At 47.7% G+C, this 22,913-nt stretch overlaps 1 protein-coding gene across 1 annotated transcript in view; it reads left to right on the top strand.

Annotated features, from left to right (window-relative positions):
• Positions 1-13,059: 13,059 nt before the first annotated feature.
• The window catches only part of CD109 (CD109 molecule), a 559,535-nt gene continuing 549,681 nt past the window's right edge, over positions 13,060-22,913 (top strand). Inside the window, exons 1-2 of the mRNA XM_063916820.1 lie at positions 13,060-13,216; positions 13,360-13,511. Of these exons, the coding sequence (XP_063772890.1) occupies positions 13,441-13,511 (71 nt within the window). The 5' untranslated portion in view covers positions 13,060-13,216; positions 13,360-13,440. The remainder of the gene's footprint in view (positions 13,217-13,359; positions 13,512-22,913) is intronic.

The following is a 22,913-nucleotide window of genomic DNA, read 5'->3' on the forward strand; positions in this document are numbered from 1 at the left end:
ACCCACCGAGAGACTTCCTTCGTCCATCTCCTTAACTGCCGTGGATGGCAGTAAAATTTTTGATACAGTTATTGCTCTAAGGACTCTACCAGTTCGTCTGAGAGTGGGAGTTCTTCATTCCGAACTTATTTCACTTTTAGTGATTCCAAGAGCCACACATCCTGTGGTCCTGGGCCTTCCATGGCTCCGTCTTCACAATCCTACAATTGATTGGACGACTACGCAAATCCTGGCATGGGGTTCCTCCTGTGCTGAGACATGTTTGTTTAAAGTATTGCCTGTCTGTTCTTCCTCCCCCAGGTCGTCTGATGTTCCACCTCCTCCATATCAAGATTTCACGGATGTGTTCAGTAAAGCTTCTGCTGATATCCTTCCTCCTCATAGAGAATGGGACTGTCCGATTGATCTCGTTCCAGGGAAGGTTCCACCTCGAGGCCGAACTTATCCGTTGTCTCTGCCTGAGACGCATTCTATGGAGGAATATATTAAAGAGAACCTAGCAAAGGGGTTCATTCGACCTTCTTCTTCTCCAGCCGGCGCAGGCTTCTTTTTTGTAAAAAAGAAAGATGGTGGTCTGCGGCCGTGCATCGACTACAGAGGTTTGAACGACATTACCATCAAGAACCGTTATCCTTTACCCCTGATTACTGAGCTCTTTGACAGAGTTAGCGGAGCTACCATCTTTACAAAGCTGGACTTGCGAGGTGCATACAATCTCATCCGGATCCGTGAGGGTGACGAGTGGAAGACCGCCTTTAACACCCGTGACGGACATTATGAGTACCTCGTCATGCCCTTCGGATTGAGCAATGCTCCAGCTGTCTTCCAGCATTTTGTCAATGAGATCTTCAGAGACATTCTATACCGTCATGTCGTGGTCTATCTAGACGATATCCTCATTTTTGCCAACGATTTAGAGGAACATCGTTTTTGGGTTAAAGTGGTTCTGTCCCGTCTCCGTGTCAATCATCTCTATTGCAAATTAGAAAAATGCGTCTTTGAAGTCAAGTCCATTCCGTTTCTAGGGTACATTGTGTCCGGTTCCGGACTAGAGATGGATCCTGAGAAACTACAAGCAATCCAAAATTGGCCGGTACCCTTAACCCTCAAAGGGGTCCAGAGGTTCTTAGGGTTCGCCAACTATTACCGAAAGTTTATACGAGACTTTTCCACCATTGTGGCGCCTATTACTGCTTTCACTAAGAAGGGTGCTAACCCGTCCAAGTGGTCTGAAGAAGCCATGCAAGCATTTCATCTTTTAAAACAAAGGTTCATCTCTGCGCCTGTTCTGAAACAGCCTGACATCGACTCTCCTTTCATCTTAGAGGTGGATGCCTCCTCCGTTGGAGTAGGAGCGGTGTTATCTCAGAGGGCTAAAGATGGCCATTTACACCCTTGCAGTTTCTTCTCCCGGAAGTTCTCCCCAGCTGAGCGCAACTATGCCATTGGCGACCAGGAGTTGCTAGCCATCAAGCTCGCTCTAGAAGAGTGGAGGTATCTGTTGGAGGGAGCTTCTCATTCAATCACCATACTTACAGACCACAAGAACCTTTTATACCTAAAGGGCGCACAATGTCTCAACCCTCGTCAGGCCAGATGGGCACTTTTCTTTTCCAGGTTCGACTTTAAACTCCAGTTCTGTCCGGGCTCTCAGAATCGCAAGGCCGATGCCCTTTCCCGCTCATGGGAGCAAGAAAATGAGTCAGAGTCTTCAGACAAGCATCCTATTATAAATCCGTTGGCATTCTCCACGGTAGGGATGGACTCTACGCCCCCATCAGGGAAAAGTTTTGTGAAGCCGATGCTAAGGAAGAAGCTCATGCATTGGGCCCATGCTTCCCGTTTTGCCGGACATACAGGTATCCAAAAAACCCTGGAGTTTATCTCTAGGTCCTATTGGTGGCCAACTCTGAAAAAGGACGTCTTGGAGTTTATTGCATCTTGCCCAAAGTGTGCCCAACATAAAGTATCCCGCCAGTCGCCTGCGGGGCAACTGGTTCCACTATCCGTTCCCCGTCGACCATGGACCCACTTGTCGATGGATTTCATTACAGACTTACCCATGTGCAACAAGTTCAATACCATCTGGGTGGTAGTTGACCGGTTCACCAAGATGGCACACTTCATTCCTCTCACCGGTCTTCCGTCAGCTTCCAAGTTGGCTCAAGTATTCATACAAGAGATCTTCCGACTCCACGGTCTTCCTGAAGAAATTATCTCAGATCGAGGAGTTCAATTCACAGCCAAATTCTGGCGAAGTTTATGTCAAGTCCTTCAAGTCAAGCTAAAGTTTTCCACGGCTTACCATCCTCAGACCAATGGTCAAACCGAGAGGGTGAATCAGGACTTGGAGGCCTTCCTCCGCATCTATGTGTCCTCCTCTCAAGATGACTGGGTTCAATTACTTCCCTGGGCCGAGTTCTGTCATAACAACCAGTATCATTCTTCATCTGCTTCAACACCATTCTTCACTAACTTTGGATTCCACCCTAAAGTCCCTGAGTTCCAACCGCTTCCAGCAACTTCTGTTCCCGCAGTGGATATCACCTTGCATCAGTTTGCCAATATCTGGAAGAGCGTACGATCAGCTCTGCTCAAGGCATCGTTCAGGTACAAGAAGTTTGCGGATAAGAAGCGTCGAGCAGTTCCTGCTCTCAAGGTGGGTGATCGGGTATGGTTATCCACGAAGAATTTGAGGTTAAGAGTTCCCAGTATGAAGTTTGCACCTCGCTATATCGGTCCTTTCAAGATTGAACAAGTCATCAATCCTGTTGCTTACAGACTTCAGTTGCCTCCCTTCTTAAAAATACCCAGGACATTCCATGTTTCCCTGTTGAAACCGCTGATCTTGAATCGGTTTCATTCCTCACTTCCTCCATCTCCGAAAGTCCAAACTCAACGAGGCGTTGAGTATGAAGTGGCCAAGATCCTGGACTCACGTCACCGTTACGGTCAACTACAGTATCTTATTGACTGGAAGGGTTACGGCCCTGAGGAACGTTCATGGACCAATGCTTCTGATGTCCATGCTCCTGCCTTGGTCCGGAGATTCCATTCCAAGTTTCCTCAAAAGCCAAAGAAGTGTCCTGGGGCCACTCCTAAAGGGGGGGGTGCTGTCACGATCCGGGTATCTGGACGCCATTTCTTACCCATCAGATGCCTCCTAAGGCTGGCTCAGCGCTCCAGGACCGGATCCCATCTGTTATCCTAATGTTCACATTCCTGCATCCTCTCCTGTCTCTCTGAGACGCTGTCACAGTAACGCCTTATTACATCTGGCATGGCGTCTCCCGCGGCCTCCGCCGCCGTCCCTGAGCTTCTGCATGCAGAGTGTCAGAGTGGCGATTACGTCAGCCGCGGCCTCCGCTGTGTCCGCGTGGTTGGATGTGCACTTGTCAGCCTGGCGTCTCCTGTCTCCAGTGGCCGGCGCCGCCATTACTGTTTTCATTACCACATGGATTACAAACCAAACTTCCCTCCAAGTGTCTGCATGGGCGCAGCCATCTTGGATTCTGTCAGCTGATCATTTCCTCCAATCTGTTGTCAGTATTTTTAATCTGCATAATTGCCAAGCCAATCCCTTCCTTGCTGCAGGTATAAATACACTGTGCCTGAGCAAGGAAGGCGTCAGTGCTTTGGTTGTCAAACCTAGTTCCTGTTTGTCTCTCTCCTGTGATTGTCTTCCAGGTTCCAGCTCCTGTCTCAAGACTTCCACCATAGAGACCCGCACCAGCATTCCACCTGCGGTGTAGCCTGACTCTCCAATCCATTGTGGATTCATCTGTTTCCAGCTACAACATTACCTGCTTCCAGCTCAGCTTCCAGCAGAGTACAGCTTCCCTTAAAGGGCCGGTGTCCTTTCTACACTTTACCACTCTCCACCGGTATTATTATTTATCCGCTCTCAAGTTCTACATTTCAGTTCATATTTCATCGCTCCCAAGTTCATTTATTATTTAACTGGTTCCAGCCAGTATCCACTCCGTGCTAACAACAGTCTGGTTCCAGCCAGTATCCACAGCAGCTGTTTTATCTTCAGCAACCCAGCTTTTCCTGGAACACCAGCTGGCACAATCCTGGGTTATCTCCATTGCTACAGTCGGGCCTGGTAAGGACTTTCCATCTAGAAGATCATAAGAACTATCTCACACTACCAGTGCCCTGTGGCTCCTGCCATCCTGTAGTTCCCAGGAACTGTATTTATTCTTTGCTGACTTTTACGTTTTCTTTTACTGCTGCTGTGTTGCGGAGTTGTCATAATAAACATCATTGACTTTTATCCAAGTTGTCGTGGTCACGCCTTCGGGCAGTTATTATTCATGTTACTTACATGTCCAGGGGTCTGATACAACCTCCCAGGTTCCGGTACATCTCAGCCCCTACAACTGAGGCTGCCTCCCGTCAGCTCAGGCCCTCAGTTGTGACATGCCCGTTACAAATGTATGGTCAGTTGTGGTGCTGACCGTAAATAAACAATACCAATATACAATAACTAATAAGAAAATATGTATATTTATTTTCTGCAGTGATAATAAATGCACTCTGAATAGGTAATGTTTTCTACTGTGGTGCTGAAAATAAACAATACCAATAACACAGTAACAAATAAGAAAAAATGTGTGTTTATTATCTGCAGTGCCAACTTCTGCTGTATGCAGAGGGGAGAGGGGAGGGGGTTGGGAAGGGAATGGGCAAGAGTAATGCTGGTGCTTTGGGTATGGCAGTGACCTTTAAGTATATAGGAACACCCTCAGATGGGTGTGCTGGTGCTCCACTTCTAGAGGTGGCGTCCCACCTAAGTAGTGGAATAATGTCCTTGATTTGAATGTGGATATTCCAGAGCCAATAATAATAATAATGCTGATGAGTAAAATGTCTTTTTGATAATGATAAAGTCCAGTAGGTAAGGCGTGGGGTACCCCTGAGTGACCACTTGCGGTGCGGGTACTGGGACAGAGCTAGTGCTCAAGGAAATGAGGACTCCGGACAAACCGTGTCCCCTTTATGTCCTGATCTACCCCGGTGTCGCTCTGGTGAGCACACCGCGGTTCTCTAGACGACAGGGGATCGGTTGCTTGTCTTGGAGAGAGAGAAGGACACTGCTTATTTTTTATTTTATTTTATGAAAGGTTTGAGAGTTAACTGTGTCCCATTGTGAGGAATACTCTATCAATTTATTCTCCCCATCCCCAATGCATCATGGACTAATTAGCATATGCCCCTCCTTCCTTATGGGCATAAATAGCCCACATCTAAAATGGTAGACAAGGACTCCCTGACGAAGGCCAACACTGGCCGATATACGCGTTGGAGCATCATCAAAGCAGTCACAGTAAACCAAGGACACTCATATCAGAGCCGCACACTAAAGAGTAAGAGGAGGAGGAAAGCACGTGGAGAGAGCTGTTAATCATCGAGACCTCACTGCGGTCACGTGATCGGGACAACCGGACGCAGCTGAAGCAGAGACATCGGAGGAGACCGCGAGCGGAGGGAAAGGAGACAGAGCAGCAGCGAGCAGGTAAGGAACTCTGTAGGAGAGGAAAAGGCAAAGCGGATAGACCTATAGGGCTAGAAGCAGTGTCCTTCTCTCTCTCCAAGACAAGCAACCGATCCCCTGTCGTCTAGAGAACCGCGGTGCGCTCACCAGAGCGACATCGGGGTAGATCAGGACATAAAGGGGACACGGTTTGTCCGGAGTCCTCATTTCCTTGAGCACTAGCTCTGTCCCAGTACCCGCACCGCAAGTGGTCACTCAGGGGTACCCCACGCCTTACCTACTGGACTTTGTCATTATCAAAAAGACATTTTACTCATCAGCATTATTATTATTATTTTTATTGGCTCTGGAATATCCACATTCAAATCAAGGACATTATTCCACTACTTAGGTGGGACGCCACCTCTAGAAGTGGAGCACCAGCACACCCATCTGAGGGTGTTCCTATATACTTAAAGGTCACTGCCATACTCAAAGCACCAGCATTACTCTTGCCCATTCCCTTAACCTTTGGTTAGTCCACGTTCTCCAGGCCCTTAGGAGCACTGGGTTGCCCAGTACACTTTCCCCTTTAAATCTATATTTAAATCAGTATATAAAGAGTGAGCATATTTTATTATTTTGCATTTATTAATAATATGTGTTATCATGTTGAAAATAAGAATTTACTTACCGATAATTCTATTTCTCGTAGTCCGTAGTGGATGCTGGGGACTCCGTAAGGACCATGGGGAATAGCGGCTCCGCAGGAGACTGGGCACAAAAGTAAAGCTTTAGAACTACCTGGTGTGCACTGGCTCCTCCCCCTATGACCCTCCTCCAAGCCTCAGTTAGGATACTGTGCCCGGACGAGCGTACACAATAAGGAAGGATTTTGAATCCCGGGTAAGACTCATACCAGCCACACCAATCACACCATATAACTTGTGATCTAAACCCAGTTAACAGCATGATAACAGAGGAGCCTCTAGAACAGATGGCTCACTACAGCAATAACCCGATTTTTTTTTTGGTAACTATGTACCAGTATTGCAGACAATCCGCACTTGGGATGGGCGCCCAGCATCCACTACGGACTACGAGAAATAGAATTATCGGTAAGTAAATTCTTATTTTCTCTGACGTCCTAGTGGATGCTGGGGACTCCGTAAGGACCATGGGGATTATACCAAAGCTCCCAAACGGGCGGGAGAGTGCGGATGACTCTGCAGCACCAAATGAGAGAACTCCAGGTCCTCCTTAGCCAGGGTATCAAATTTGTAGAATTTTACAAACGTATTTGCTCCTGACCAAGTAGCTGCTCGGCAAAGTTGTAAAGCCGAGACCCCTCGGGCAGCCGCCCAAGATAAGCCCACCTTCCTTGTGGAATGGGCTTTTACAGATTTTGTCTGTGGCAGGCCTGCCACAGAATGTGCAAGCTGAATTGTACTACAAATCCAACGAGCAATAGTCTGCTTAGAAGCAGGAGCACCCAGCTTGTTGGGTGCATACAGAATAAACAACGAGTCAGATTTTCTGACTCCAGCCGTCCTGGAAACCTATATTTCCAGGGCCCTGACAACGTCTAGCAACTTGGAGTCCTCCAAGTCCCTAGTAGCCGCAGGCACCACAATAGGTTGATTCAGGTGAAACGCTGAAAACCACCTTAGGGAGAAACTGAGGACAAGTCCTCAATTCCGCCCTGTCCGAATGGAAAATCAGATGAGGGCTTTTACAGGATAAAGCCGCCAATTCTGACACGCACCTGGCCCAGGCCAGGGCCAACAGCATGACCACTTTCCATGTGAGATATTTTAACTCCACATATTTAAGTGGTTCAAACCAATGTGACTTTTGGAACCCAAAAACTACATTTAGATCCCAAGGTGCCACTGGAGGCACAAAAGGAGGCTGTATATACAGTACCCCTTTCACAAACGTCTGAACTTCAGGGACTGAAGCTAGTTCTTTTTGGAAGAAAATTGACAGGGCCGAAATTTGAACCTTAATGGACCCCCATTTCAGGCCCATAGGCACTCCTGTTTGCAGGAAATGTAGGAATCGACCTAGTTGAAAATTCCTCCGTCGGGGCCTTACTGGCCTCGCACCACGCAACATATTTTCGCCAAATGCGGTGATAATGTTTTGCGGTTATATCTTTCCTGGCTTTGATCAGGATAGGAATGACTTCATCCGGAATGCCTTTCTCCTTCAGGATCCGGCGTTCAACCGCCATGCCGTCAAACGCAGCCGCGGTAAGTCTTGGAACAGACAGGGTCCTTGCTGGAGCAGGTCCCTTCTTAGAGGTAGAGGCCACGGATCCTCCGTGAGCATCTCTTGAAGTTCTGGTTACCAAGTCCTTCTTGGCCAATCCGGAGCCACGAATATAGTGCTTACTCCTCTCCATCTTATAATTCTCAGTACCTTGGGTATGAGAGGCAGAGGAGGGAACACATACACTGACTGGTACACCCACTGTGTTACCAGAGCGTCTACAGCTAATTGCCTGAGGGTCCCTTGACCTGGCGCAATACTTGTCGAGTTTTATAAACATGTGGAAGACTTCTGGGTGAAGTCCCCACTCTCCCGGGTGGGGGTCGTGTCTGCTGAGGAAGTCTGCTTCCCAGTTGTCCACTCCCGGAATGAATACTGCTGACAGTGCTATCACATGATTTTCCGCCCAGCGAAGAATCCTTGCAGCTTCTGCCTTGCCCTCCTGCTTCTTGTGTCACCCTGTCTGTTTACGTGGGTGACTGCCGTGATGTTGTCCAAATGGATCAACTCCGGGTGACCTTGAAGCAGAGGTCTTGCTGAGCTTAGAGCATTGTAAATGGCCCTTAGCTTCAGGATATTTATGTGAAGTGATGTCTCAAGGCTTGACCATAAGCTCTGGAAATTCCTTCCCTGTGTGACTGCTCCCCAGCCTCGCAGGCTGTCATCCGTGGTCACCAGGACCCAGTCCTGAATGTCGAATCTACGGCCCTCTAGAAGATGAGCACTCTGCAACCACCACAGGAGAGACACCCTTGTGCTTGGTGACAGGGTTATCCGCTGATGCATCTGAAGATGCGACCCGGACCATTTGTCCAGCAGGTCCCACTGGAAAGTTCTTGCTCGGAATCTGCCGAATGGGATTGCTTCGTAGGAAGCCACCATTTTTCCCAGAACCCTTTCATTGATGTACTGAGACTTGGCTCGGTTATAGGAGGTTCCCGACTAGCTCGGATAACTCCCTGACTTTCTCCTCCGGGAGAAACACCTTTTTCTGGACTGTGTCCAGGATCATCCCTAGGAACAGAAGACGAGTCGTCGGAATCAGCTGCGATTTTGGAATATTGAGAATCCAATCGTGCTGCCGCAACACTACCTGAGATAGTGCTACACCGACCTCCAACTGTTCCCTGGATCTTACCCTTATCAGGGAATCGTCCAAGTAAGGGATAACTAAAATTCCCTTCCTTCGAAAGAGTATCATCATTTCGGCCATTACCTTGGTAAAGACCCGGGGTGCCGTGAACCATCCATACGGCAGCGTCTGAAACTGATAGTGACAGTTCTGTACCACAAACCTGAGGTACCCTTGGTGAGAAGGGTAAATTGGGACATGAAGGTAAGCATCCTTGATGTCCCGAGACATCATGTAGTCCCCTTCTTCCAGGTTCGCAATCACTGCTCTGAGTGACTCAATCTTGAATTTGAACCTCCGTATGTGAGTGTTCAAGATTTTAGATTTAGAATCGGTCTCACCGAGCCGTCCGGCTTCGGTACCACAACAGTGTGGAATAATACCCCATTCCCTGTTGCAGGAGGGGTACCTTGATTATCACCTGCTGGGAATACAGCTTGTGAATGGCTTCCATAACTGCCTCCCTGTCAGAGGGAGACATCGGTAAAGCCGACTTTAGGAAACGGCGAGGGGGAGACGTCTCGAATTCCAATTTGTACCCCTGAGATATCACCTGAAGGATCCAGGGGTCTAATTGCGAGTGAGCCAACTGCGCGCTGAAATTCATTGAGACGGGCCCCCACCGTGCCTGATTCTGCTTGTAAAGCCCCAGCGTCATACTGAGGGCTTGGCAGAGGCGGGAGAGGGCTTCTGTTCCTGGGAACTGGCTGATTTCTGCAGCCTTTTTCCTCTCCCTCTGTCACGGGGCAGAAATGAGGAACCTTTTGCCCACGAAAGGACTGCGCCTGATAATACGGCGTCTTCTTATGTTGAGAGGCGACCTGGGGTACAAACGTGGATTTCCCAGCTGTTGCCGTGGCCACCAGGTCTGAAAGACCGACCCCAAATAACTCCTCCCCTTAATAAGGCAATACTTCCAAATGCCGTTTGGAATCCGCATCACCTGACCACTGTCGTGTCCATAACCCTCTACTGGCAGAAATGGACAACGCACTTAGACTTGATGCCAGTCGGCAAATATTCCGCTGTGCATCACGCATATATAGAAATGCATCTTTTAAATGCTCTATAGGCAATAATATACTGTCCCTATCTAGGGTATCAATATTTTCAGTCAGGGAATCCGACCACGCCAACCCAGCACTGCATATCCAGGCTGAGGCGATTGCTGGTCGCAGTATAACACCAGTATGTGTGTAAATACATTTTAGGATACCCTCCTGCTTTCTATCAGCAGGATCCTTAAGGGCGGCCATCTCAGGAGAGGGTAGAGCCCTTGTTCTTACAAGCGTATGAGCGCTTTATCCACCCTAGGGGGTGTTTCCCAACGCACCCTAACCTCTGGCGGGAAAGGATATAATGCCAATAACATTTTAGAAATTATCAGTTGTTATCGGGGGAAACCCACGCATCATCACACACCTCATTTAATTTCTCAGATTCAGGAAAACTACAGGTAGTTTTTCCTCACCGAACATAATACCCCTTTTTGGTGGTACTCGTATTATCAGAAATGTGTAAAACATTTTTCATTGCCTCAATCATGTAACGTGTGGCCCTACTGGAAGTCACATTTGTCTCTTCACCGTCGACACTGGAGTCAGTATCCGTGTCGGCGTCTATATCTGCCATCTGAGGTAACGGGCGCTTTAGAGCCCCTGACGGCCTATGAGACGTCTGGACAGGCACAAGCTGAGTAGCCGGCTGTCTCATGTCAACCACTGTCTTTTATACAGAGCTGACACTGTCACGTAATTCCTTCCAACAGTTCATCCACTCAGGTGTCGACCCCCTAGGGGGTGACATCACTATTACAGGCAATCTGCTCCGTCTCCACATCATTTTTCTCCTCATACATGTCGACACAAACGTACCGACACACAGCACACACACAGGGAATGCTCTGATAGAGGACAGGACCCCACTAGCCCTTTGGGGAGACAGAGGGAGAGTTTGCCAGCACACACCAGAGCGCTATATATATATACAGGGATAACCTTATATAAGTGTTTTTCCCCTTATAGCTGCTGTATTTTTAATACTGCGCGTAATTAGTGCCCCCCTCTCTTTTTTAACCCTTTCTGTAGTGTAGTGACTGCAGGGGAGAGCCAGGGAGCTTCCCTCCAACGGAGCTGTGAGGGAAAATGGCGCCAGTGTGCTGAGGAGATAGGCTCCGCCCCCTTCTCGGCGGCCTTATCTCCCGTTTTTCTGTGTATTCTGGCAGGGGTTAAATTCATCCATATAGCCCAGGAGCTATATGTGATGCATTTTTTGCCATCCAAGGTGTTTTTATTGCATCTCAGGGCGCCCCCCCCCAGCGCCCTGCACCCTCAGTGACCGGAGTGTGAAGTGTGCTGAGAGCAATGGCGCACAGCTGCAGTGCTGTGCGCTACCTTGTTGAAGACAGGACGTCTTCTGCCGCCGATTTTCCGGACCTCTTCTGTCTTCTGGCTCTGTAAGGGGGCCGGCGGCGCGGCTCTGGGACCTATCCATGGCTGGGCCTGTGATCGGTCCCTCTGGAGCTAATGTCCAGTAGCCTAAGAAGCCCAATCCACTCTGCACGCAGGTGAGTTCGCTTCTTCTCCCCTTAGTCCCTCGATGCAGTGAGCCTGTTGCCAGCAGGTCTCACTGAACATAAAAAACCTAAAACTAAACTTTTCACTAAGCAGCTCAGGAGAGCCACCTAGTGTGCACCCTTCTCGTTCGGGCACAAAAATCTAACTGAGGCTTGGAGGAGGGTCATAGGGGGAGGAGCCAGTGCACACCAGGTAGTTCTAAAGCTTTACTTTTGTGCCCAGTCTCCTGCGGAGCCGCTATTCCCCATGGTCCTTACGGAGTCCCCAGCATCCACTAGGACGTCAGAGAAAATGTATTAGACAAAGGGACCTGTCTTACGTCATAGGCCCCACGCAGTGGTTAGATGTATTGTGTCTTGGGGTCTCCCTTATGCATAGCATATGTGGGTCCCTCTTCAATTCTGAATGTGAGAGACAGCTGGAGATAATTGCTATTGTACACTATATGGATGTACTTAGTCCTACAGCACCGACATGTAGGGAAGGACAGAGGAAGGAGGAGAAAGAGAGTAGGGATGGCCATCGGTGGGTTATCCATCAATGGTACCAATTATGGATAACCTCAATTGTGTAAAACCATCTGTAAGGGAACCTTCGATAGTTTTACCCACACACCCTTACCGATGCATGGCATCGTTCACCAGTTCTTCAGTTCATCCACAGATCCTTCTATATGTCCAAGAGATGTGAGAAGGCGACGAACGACCCACGGGTGCGTGCATCGCGTTGCTATCATGCCCACATACGGACCGTTTTTAAACGATGTGTCATTCTGATTGGTCGAAAATGCTCACATCGTTTAAAAAATCTTACCGTGTGTGGACACCTTTAGGGCTGAAACACATGTGACGGCTCTTACCGGCCGGGAAAAAGCCGGATGGCTTTTTCCCGTGCCGGTATTGTAGTTATCAGTGTGAGGGGTAGGGACCTTTCACACTGCACGGCCCCGGCTGCCGGGTTGCAGCCGGCAATATCCACTGGAAGGTCCGGCTGCCGGGCCGGGGCCGCGCCGTCTTTGAAGGCAGTGGACCGTGTGTGCGAAGGGGAGCTTTCACACACGTTTTTTTCCCAAGCCGTGTCTGCTGCTGCTGCGCATGCGCACAGCATCACACACGGCTCAAAGCCGTTGTGTGTGAAAGACGCTGCAGGATGGCAAAATGTCGGACAAAGTTTTCCGGCTTTTTGCCATCCGGGAGAAACCGCCGCGTTTGTTACAGCCCTAAGTGTGCCTTGAGGACAGAGGTTGGGAGTGCCTGCTGCAGGAAATGAGTTAAAATAATTATTAAAAGGTCACTTTGACTCCAAAAGGTTTTCAATAATTTGTGACAACTATACACATTTAGGGTCACTGTATGAAACAACTATGAGATATTGCATGTATAAAAAACGTAAAAATATCCATGTACTGTGTTGTAGACTTCCCCCAGTGTCACATGAGAATTCTATCGTTCATGCCAGATCCATACTGTAGTAAAGTAACAACGTGTTCCTTGCAGAGCCCAGGCGTCTGTGTAACACAAATGTGCAGTGTAAGGAGAGTATGTGTTGGTGGCTTTGGGGAGTAATCTCATGCAGCGTACCCTGTCTGTCTCCATCTGACTCACTTGTGGCCAGGGCATATTTTCCACTTTACAGTACGATTAGCTTACTTCACGTCTAAACTCATCAGTCAGGGCGTGGTACAGCACATACGTTGCTCTTCCTACACTCGCACATCTTCCTGAATCTTCGCGCCTGCTACTCCTCGGAACTCAGGTAAGTAGTGCGAGAGTTGTGCAGACTAGAGCAGCCCCCGGCTCCCATGCAGTAAGGAGAGAAGGGGCGTGCTGCTGCTGCTGCTAGGCTGCCTGCATGAATCACCGAGAGAATATTAACACGAGTCATTTACTTGCTCCAAGAAAAACGTCTAGAAAATAAAGCCTGTGGGAAGTGCAGGAATATAAAACATCCTGTGGAGAAGTTGGAGCTGACAGACGGAGATGCTGCTGAACGGCCTGCTCATTGCCCTTCATGTTCTTTGTCTCTCTGCATCATCACATGCTGCAGCAGGGTAGGAACCATTCCATTTGTCTCATGTGGGAAATGTCACAAATAGTAGAATATGTGAAGTAGCCGTTATCTATGCAAGGAAACTTCTTTACACTTCAAACAAGACAGACCTCACAGATCCACACAAATGTCTGCTCACCAGGCACCAGTTAATTGTACGGTTACAGACTCTGTTAAGGTTTAGACATAATAATTAGTTGTTTTCTAACTGCTACAAATAAATATAAGAAAGTAATGTAAAGTTTTATTTTTATTTATTTTCTATAGCTGTGTATCTTATTGGAGATAGTATGAAATACAGTTTTTGTTTGTGTAATCTAGAGGTTATAGTAAAGTTATTTTAATAATAAGGCCTGATGTACAATAGCAAGGATTATCCTTGTAATAGTAAAGATTACTGTCATGACCAGACGGGCATCTGGGAATGCCATCACGTGGCTGTGGAAAGGTTAATATATATATATAAAAAAAAACCCCCAAAACAACTGACCTGTCTAAAGTTTAGAAGAGTGGGTTCGGATTTACTCAGTTCTTAACGCCAATTCAGAATTTCCGGATTTTTCTTATTGGCTAACCAAAACACGTGACATCTAAGAGCCAATAAGAAGATGCGGGTAAATCCGAGTAAAACCGAACTCGCTCATCTCTAGTCTAATGGTGGGTACACACTAGGCGACGCGCTCTATGAGCGACGTCGCCTAGTGTTTCCCGGGCCGGGGTGGTCTGCGGCAGCGCATACACACTGAGCACTATGACGACCATATCACTTGGGGACGTCTTGCAGTGGCCGGGCCTTACGGTCAGCTCTTGGGCGATAGTCCAAATTGACCTGCCTGCACGGCTGACAGCGATGGTTGTTAACAACCGACGGGGCCGCGCATCGCTGGTCGGCGGCAGCATACACACTTTTCGAGAAAGTGAGCAACGTCGCTCAGGAAGGGTGAAAATGAGCGACGACGCTTATTTTCTCGGCAAGTGTGTATGCACCTTAACAGTGACCATCCTCCACCTGACCCCAACTTAGGCCAAGAGCTAACACTTTACAAAGATCTTAAGTTACTCCTGAGTTATACCGCAAACTAATTTAATAAGAGCTATTGTAAACACCTTTCCTGCATAATATACCATTACTATCTGAAATGCTAGTTCTTTAGGGGCCCTTTCATCATTTCTTTAAGTAAATATTTTTCACCTACATTTGAATGAAGTAAAGGACCAGTTCATTGTAAGGATAACACAGGATATATCACTGATATCTACTGCTTACCTTTCACTGACGATCCGTTCCACCTTCCCCATAGTATGGGCACCTTCATTCAGCAAATGACAAAAACAGAAAGTTTTAGTCGTTTGTGGGAACCTACGCCATTTGCAGATGGTATTGGTTTCTCGAGCCCTGCTCTTTCTACAGGAAGGAGGTCCTTTCTCGCACTGCGTGTACATGGACTTAGGGTACACAAATGCACTAACACTGTCGGTTCGGACCTGGAAGTGTAAAATTCTGACGAGATACTATGGGGTCAATTCAATTCATCGCAGATTGAATGGCGCTAGGAAGGAGCTCCCGGGGCCATTCAAACTGAGCTGAATTGAATCGACCCCTATGTAGTGGTGGAATCATCAGTGTAAGGACTCACAGGATCAGCTGCTTATCAGAATTTAATTGCTCCTTAAAGGAGAATGTAAATGCAAAACAAATTCTTAAATGTAACAAAAATAAAACATAGTAACTCTTTCTCGTAATCTGCCACCTGGTCACTAAATGTATTTATATATTACCAGTTATTGATATACCGCACACATGCCCCAGTGGAGCTTACAGTCTATCAGGGGTGTATCTAGTGGTCCGAGCGCCCCTGGACTCACTGTCAATGGAAACTGGCCGGTAGCAGCAGCAGACAGGAAACTGAGCAGCAATGGATCATGAACAACCCATATCCTGAATGCTGGCAGGGTTATTAATTTACCCCTCCTCTGCCCCCTACCCTAACCCCCCTGGGGTGGCAGCTAGGGCTAAAGCTCAGGGGGGAAGCTATGGCTAATCGCAGGGGGTGACTACTAAGACTCTGCTAACCCCCCTTATAGTGTTGACGGCATCCCATATGATCCGTAGGGTTCATGTGGGCATTATACAAGGTTGTACATATTTTGTTACCCTATATATGTTATAAATATCTTTTTTGTATTATTCTATTAATTTTTATAGAAAAAAAACCTGGGGTATACTTGATATAACAGGTAAGGCTCTGCCTCCCCTGCCTCCCCTTACTGCAAGTCACTGGATCAGTCCACCCCCCAACCTCCGCTATCAACAGATTTCTATAAGCTAGCTAACCTGCCCGCCCCAGGCTATGTGATCACGGCTAGTTCTCCAGAGCGAAATTTACCCTTGGTGTCCCCACCCCCCATATTAAAAATTTACATCTCAGTTTAACATAATGCTATGTGGCGCAAGGCATGGCGCTGGTCACTCGTATTAACCTCTGACCTTTGCTTTTTTTCTTTGACCCAGATTGCATACTTTTTCCTGCAGTTTGTGTTTTCATTCAAAAAGTGTAGTAAGTACCTGGGATTAGAATCTTTACTGACCCCTCTATAGCCTACACTACATCACTGACCAACACAAAAAACTACTAATACAGCGCCTCAACAACAATATAGTGGATAAATGATTAATTTAAAATTAAAAACTCCTGAGATACTGCGCTTGCCGGAACACTATGTGGAGTGGTGGAACAAGCAAGAAAAAAGCAACAACGGCTGCGCTGTAGATCAGGAGTTGATGAGTTAAAAACGAGAACCAACGTGTGGATATATGAATTTGATATTTAATAGCAGTGCTTCACAATTAGAAAATATGAAATAATAAAAATAATTTTAAAACAGTAAAAGCACACCTTTATCTGTCTCAGATGATTCGTAGCTAATTAGCCATGTACTTAGTAATGAATATGAAACCGTCCGTATTCCACAAGACGTTAATGATAGCTGAAGTGGGGAGGATTCAATAGTATTGGTGCAGTTCCAAAAGGTTAGAGCTCAGAGTCACCAGGTAAATGGTGGTAGGATTTATTACCTCTCAAGTGGGCTGGTTGATTAGCCGAGCGTCCTCGGCTAAAAGTCCTGCATTGCCCACTGCACTCTGCCGCGGAGAGGAGATGCAGACGCCGCCGGATGGCTGTCACTGACCGCAGCAGTGAGATGGACGGCAGCTGCCTGTAGCGGTGAGATGGTCAGATGATGTTGTAGCTAGACCAATTCGGATTGCACACCTGGTCTAGGTGAATACTTGGTGCAATCCGAATTGGTCTAGCTACAACATCATCTGACCATCTCACCGCTACAGGCAGCTGCCGTCCATCCCACTGCTGCGGTCAGTGACAGCCATCCGGCGGCTTCTGCATCTCCTCTCCGCGGCAGAGTGCAGTGGGCAATGCAGGACTTTTAGCCGAGGACGCTCGGCTAATCAACCAGCCCACTTGAGAGGTAATAAATCCTATCACCATTTACCTGGTGACTCTGAGCTTTAACCTTTTGGAACTGCACCAATGCTATTGAATCCTCTCCACTTTAGCTATCATTAACGTCTTGTGGAATACGGACGGTTTCATATTCATTACTAAGTACATGGCTAATTAGCTACGAATCATCTGAGACAGATAAAGGTGTGCTTTTACTGTTTTAAAATTATTTTTATTTAATATTTTCTAATTGTGAAGCACTGCTATTAAATATCAAATTCATATATCCACACGTTGGTTCTCGTTTTTAACTCATCAACTCCTGATCTACAGCGCAGCCGTTGTTGCTTTTTACTACATCACTGACCCCTCTACACCCTACGCTACATCACTGACCCCTCTACACCCTATGCTATATCTCTGGTCTATCTATACCCTACTCTACATCACTGACCCCCCTTACACCCTGCGCTACATCACTGACCCCTCTACACCCTGCGCTACATCACTGACCCCTCTACACCCTACGCTACATCACTGGCCCCTCTACACCCTACGCAATATCACTGACCCATCTACACCCTACGCAATATCACTGACCCATCTACACCCTACGCAACATCACTGACCCCTCTACACCCTACGCAACATCACTGACCCCTCTACACCCTACGCAACATCACTGACCCCTCTACACCCTACGCAACATCGCTGACCCCTCTACACCCTACACTACATCACTGACCCCTCTACACCCTACGCAACATCACTGACCCCTCTACACCCTACGCAACATCACTGACCCCTCTACACCCTACGCAACATCACTGACCCCTCTACACCCTACACTACATCACTGACTCCTCTACACCCTACACTACATCACTGACCCCTCTACACCCTACACTACATCACTGACTCCTCTTATCACTGGCCCATCTATACTCTATACTACATCACTGACTCCTCTGCACCCAACGATACATCTCTGTCATCTCTACACCCTACACTAAATGCCGTACACTACATTACTGACACCTCTATACCCTATACTACATTGCTGACCCTTCTATAGATTACACTACACTGTAAAACATTACTGTACTACCTCTCTGCACTACATCAGAGAAAGGAAATACTGTGAAAAATAAAACATAGGACAAAGTGGACAACAGACACTGACGCTCTAGACCAGTGGTTCCCAAACTTGGTCCTCAAGGATCCCTAACTGATCATGTTTTCCATGTCACACGGCAGCTGCACTGTGTTATCACCAACTGCCACATTTTAAAAATCCATAGGCGACCTGGAAAACATGAACTGTCGAGGACCGAGTTTGGGTACCACTGCAGTCTAGACAGAGGAGAGAGTCTAAGAACAGCAAAGGACCAGGGAAAGTGGCCAATTGATAAACTATAGAGGGAGGGAGGAGAGATAGAAATACCAGAAAAAGTAAAACAAATGGGAAAGTGGGCAAAGTATACCGAAAGACACACAAAAAGGGTGTGTGTGTGTGTGTGTAAGTGAGTGACGAAGGGGGGGGGGGGGGGGTAGGTGTCTAGTAGTGAGTGGTAGGATAGGGAAAAAATGCTTTAAGCAGCCTTAGAACTGAGTTGGGAAACTGGTGCTGGCATTGTAGTGTCGATATAAGGACTGTTGACCTGCTGACTACGTTCAACAATTCACTATTCGAGCAGTATAACAGCCGTAACTATCTCCCTCTAAGGATGGAGGTGGGTGCAATTACATTTGGGGACGGTTCAGTGAAATGTGGCAGCTCAACCGGCAAACATATGCACTGGAAAAATGCTGTGCTGTACAGCTCTCCCTTATTACCAGCCAGTCTTACAAGTAATAAGCGTTCTTAACTTTTTGATAAAGCTTATTAGCATCTCCAGCACGCTGCAGATGCTGGGAGATTTAGTTCTCCTTGTCAAAACACTTAATTATGAACGATGTGCCCCCCCCCCACCACCCCTGAAAACTCTCAAACACACGTTACCCTCATACTCACAAATCTAAACACAGACACATATCTCCCCCACTGACAACTCTTCCCACTCCCACACTGACAGCTCCATCACACCAATCCCCCCTTCCTCCCATCCACGCTGACACCTCCATCACACCAATCCCCTCTTCCTTCCATCCACGCTGACACCTCCATCACACCAATCCCCTCTTCCTTCCATCCATGCTGACACCTCCATCACACCAATCCCCTCTTCCTTCCATCCACGCTGACACCTCCATCACACCAATCCCCCCTTCCTCCCCTCCACACTGATACCTCCATCACACCAATCTCCCCTATCTCCCTTTTCTCCCCTCAACACCGACAGCTCCCATATACTCATGCCCCACTCCCCATACTGATACTGACCTCGCCCCCCCTTCCCGCGCGCGCGCACACACACACACACACACACACACACACACACTGTAAATGTGGGATAATTGCAGGTACTAATGTACAGTAGTGTGTATGTCACCTACACAAATCCCCCCTCCTCCACACAGACGGCTGCCACAAACTTCTTGGGATATGGACTCACCATGGTGTCTCAACAGGGGGCTGTCTATCAGTCTTAGTCTCTCCTCCTCCCGCGGTGTGATTCCTTGCAGGCACCTCCAGTAATCCTCCTCACGCTGCCGTGGTGAGCATGGGCCTGGACCTGGGCCGGATCTCCACCTCCAGGGGGTGGGGCTAACTACGTTCAAAGGGACAGAGGAGGGAGTGACTTGGAGGTGCAGCAGCTGAGGGGAGCGTTATGCTGTAGCAGGAACTGCTGCAGCCAAGACTTTAGTCAGGAGCCGGCAGCACACAGCTTCTGTCTCCTCCCCTCGCCACTAATTAACCCCGCTGTTATTTGTGCAACCTTTGCTTCACTCCGTGCCCACTGTAGCGCTCTATCACTTGGCCGCAGGTGGCACCTCCGGGTGGCGCCCCCCTTTTACGAGCTACCCTGGCGAGTGCCATCCTGGCCAAGCGGTAGATACGCCTCTGCAGTCTATTACCCCTTTCAGATCTCCAATGCCGGATCCCACCCGGGAATTGGAAATGGGTCCTTCCCGGGTGGTATCCGTCATTGCAGCCTCTCCGCTGGCTTCCGATCCGGCAATATGCTGGGTCGGTTGCCATAGCAGTGGGGGGGGCGGAGCTGGCAGGGGGGGCGGGGGTGGAGGCGGCGCTGGGAGAGGACCTTATCTCCCCGCCGCCTCTCCCTATGTAGTAAACGGGTGACCCGGGAATCTGTTTACGCTGCCACTGACCCGGTATTCAACCCGGGAATAACCCTTCTTATTACACGGGTTGAATTACTGGGCCAGGCGACTCGGGAATTCTCCAAGGCCCCTTTCACATCGCACACTGGGGGTAATTCTGAGTTGATCGCAGCAGGAACTTTGTTAGCAGTTGGGCAAAACCATGTGCACTGCAGGGGAGGCAGATATAACATGTGCAGAGAGAGTTAGATTTGGGTGGGGTGTGTTCAATCTGCAATCTAATTTGCAGTGTAAAAATAAAGCAGCCAGTATTTACCCTGCACATAAATAAAATAACCCACCCAACTCTAACTCTCTCTGCACATGTTATATCTGCCTCCCCTGCAGTGCACATGGTTTTGCCCAACTGCTAAAAAATTTCCTGCTGCGATCAACTCAGAATTACCCCCATTGACCCGTGTCGACCTGGCAATATGCCTGGTAAATACCGGGTTATTTTTGCAATGTGAAAGGGGTATATGGGGTCTATTTTCTAAGCCTTGAATGAACGCGCTTCAACCCGAGAATTTGCTCAGTGTGAAAGGATACTGAAGGAATATCCCGGGTTAAACGTCCCGGCATTTCATCCCAGGTCTCTATCTGGGTTGAATCCGGAATCGACCCGGGATGCGGTGCAGTATGAATGGGCCCTACCCGGTATTCAGTACACGGGACTGTTAAAAGGCCTCTCATTGGAGCTTTCTTGGGCTCAGAAAAGATGTCATCATCCAGAGCCCGGGGAAGCATCCTGGAAACGGAGGAGACAGGCAATATGGCTACCTGGACTTATCAGGAGATCAGAGAGCTGCTCAGCATAAGAGGGGAGGAGGAAATAAAGAGACTGCAGGCACAGTGAAGGATGCCATTATTTATAAGAATATTGCAAAGCTGCTTGAAGCCAGATGAATTATCCGTACACAACAGTAAGTTGTTAATAAAATGAAGACTCTGAAAAAGCAGGCCCACCCCTCCCTTTGCTTGCCTATTGTGACCTCATCTATGTGAGCCAGAAAAATGTCCATTTCTAATGACAAACATATGCATTTGCAGGGATTTCCCGGGATCAGTGTAAACGGGGCTGTCTCGGGTCTATCGCAGGTCTAAGTGCAGTGTGAAAGGGGACATTCCCGGGTTGTATCCCCGGGATGCGTCCAGGAACACATTCCCGAGCTGTGACCCGGCTCTGTCAGTCTGAAAGGGGTATTAACCGACCAGTATATTTTGGATCCCACGCAATTACAGGGAGAATGGCCCTCATTCCGAGTTTGCTCGCTAGCTGCTTTTAGCAGCATTGCAAACGCTAGGCCGCCATCCTCTGGGAGTGTATCTTAGTTTAGCAGAATAGCGACCGAAAGATTAGCAGAACTGCTACTAAAAATTTTCATGCAGTTTCTGAGTAGCTCCAGACCTACTCCTAGATTGCGATCACCTCAGTCCGTTTAGTTCCTGTTTTGACGCCACAAACACGCCCTGCATTCGGCCAGCCACTCCCCCGTTTCTCTAGCCACTCCCGCGTTTTTCCCTGGCACGCCTGCGTTTTTTAGCACACTCCCGGAAAACGCTCAGTTACCTCCCAGAAACGCCCCTTTCCTGTCAATCACTCACTGATCAGCAGTGCGACTGAAAAGCGTCGCACGAACACCAGCAAATCTACAAAGTTTTGTGTTAAATAACTTAGCGCATGTGTGCTGCGTACCATTCGCATGCACATTTTCCACCTAATCGCTGCATTGCGAAAAACGGCAACGAGCAAACAACTCGGAATTACCACCAATATACTAATTTCACACAGTTAGGGCTGTGGTGGGAATCTAACCCAGAACCTCAGTGCTGTGAGGCAGTAATGCTAAATATTACATAATCCGTACTGCCTTATAAATAGAAACATCACATCTCTCACAGTTTTTTAAAACCTTTTTTTGATGTGCATTGAATTTTAACCAATCCTTTGAACTCTTAACCATGCAATGGAAAGGGGTTAATTGCCCTTCTATGATGAGGAGCATGTCTGAGTAAACACTCAGGTAACAGAAGTGACAGACATGTGTCAGAAAGCTAGCCTCTGAAGCCTTTCAGCTCCATTCACCAAAATACAGTAACTCCTTATTTCCTTTAAGAGTGATTTTCTGGAAGTCATTTTTACTAAATTATGTCCTGTGTATATAATATAGCCCAAAAACATTAACAAACTGTATTTTCAGAATGATCCTGGTAAGGCTGTAATCATGACAATTACATTATTTAATTGCATTTGTTAACTTTGTAAGCATGTTTTGCTGTTAGAGTGCTGGGATTATAATGATACCTGTAATTGCTAAACATTGCTGGTTCCTGCCTGGGCGTCACACACTGCAGACAAGGTTTTGTGGAGCCCTGGGCAAGATGTTTTGGCTTCATAATCGGATACAGTACTGATTTGACGTAGTATATCAGCCCTTTTAGGTGCTTTTCTGAAAAACCAATGACCTTTTCACTAACTGATGCCTAACTTTTAGTTTCCTCATATTTTCTGGTTAAGAATCATACTTCATATAGATACTATTCCATAGGGGTGTGGATCATTAGATCTACACTAAAAAGGGTCTACATTTAATAGATCGGCCGCTAATGGTCGACAGGGTCCAAAGGTCAACATGGAATATGTAGACAGTAGAAAAGGTTGACAGGGTCAAAAGGTT

The sequence above is a fragment of the Pseudophryne corroboree genome, chromosome 4 (genome assembly GCF_028390025.1).
Source record: "Pseudophryne corroboree isolate aPseCor3 chromosome 4, aPseCor3.hap2, whole genome shotgun sequence".
Lineage (NCBI taxonomy): Eukaryota > Metazoa > Chordata > Amphibia > Anura > Myobatrachidae > Pseudophryne > Pseudophryne corroboree.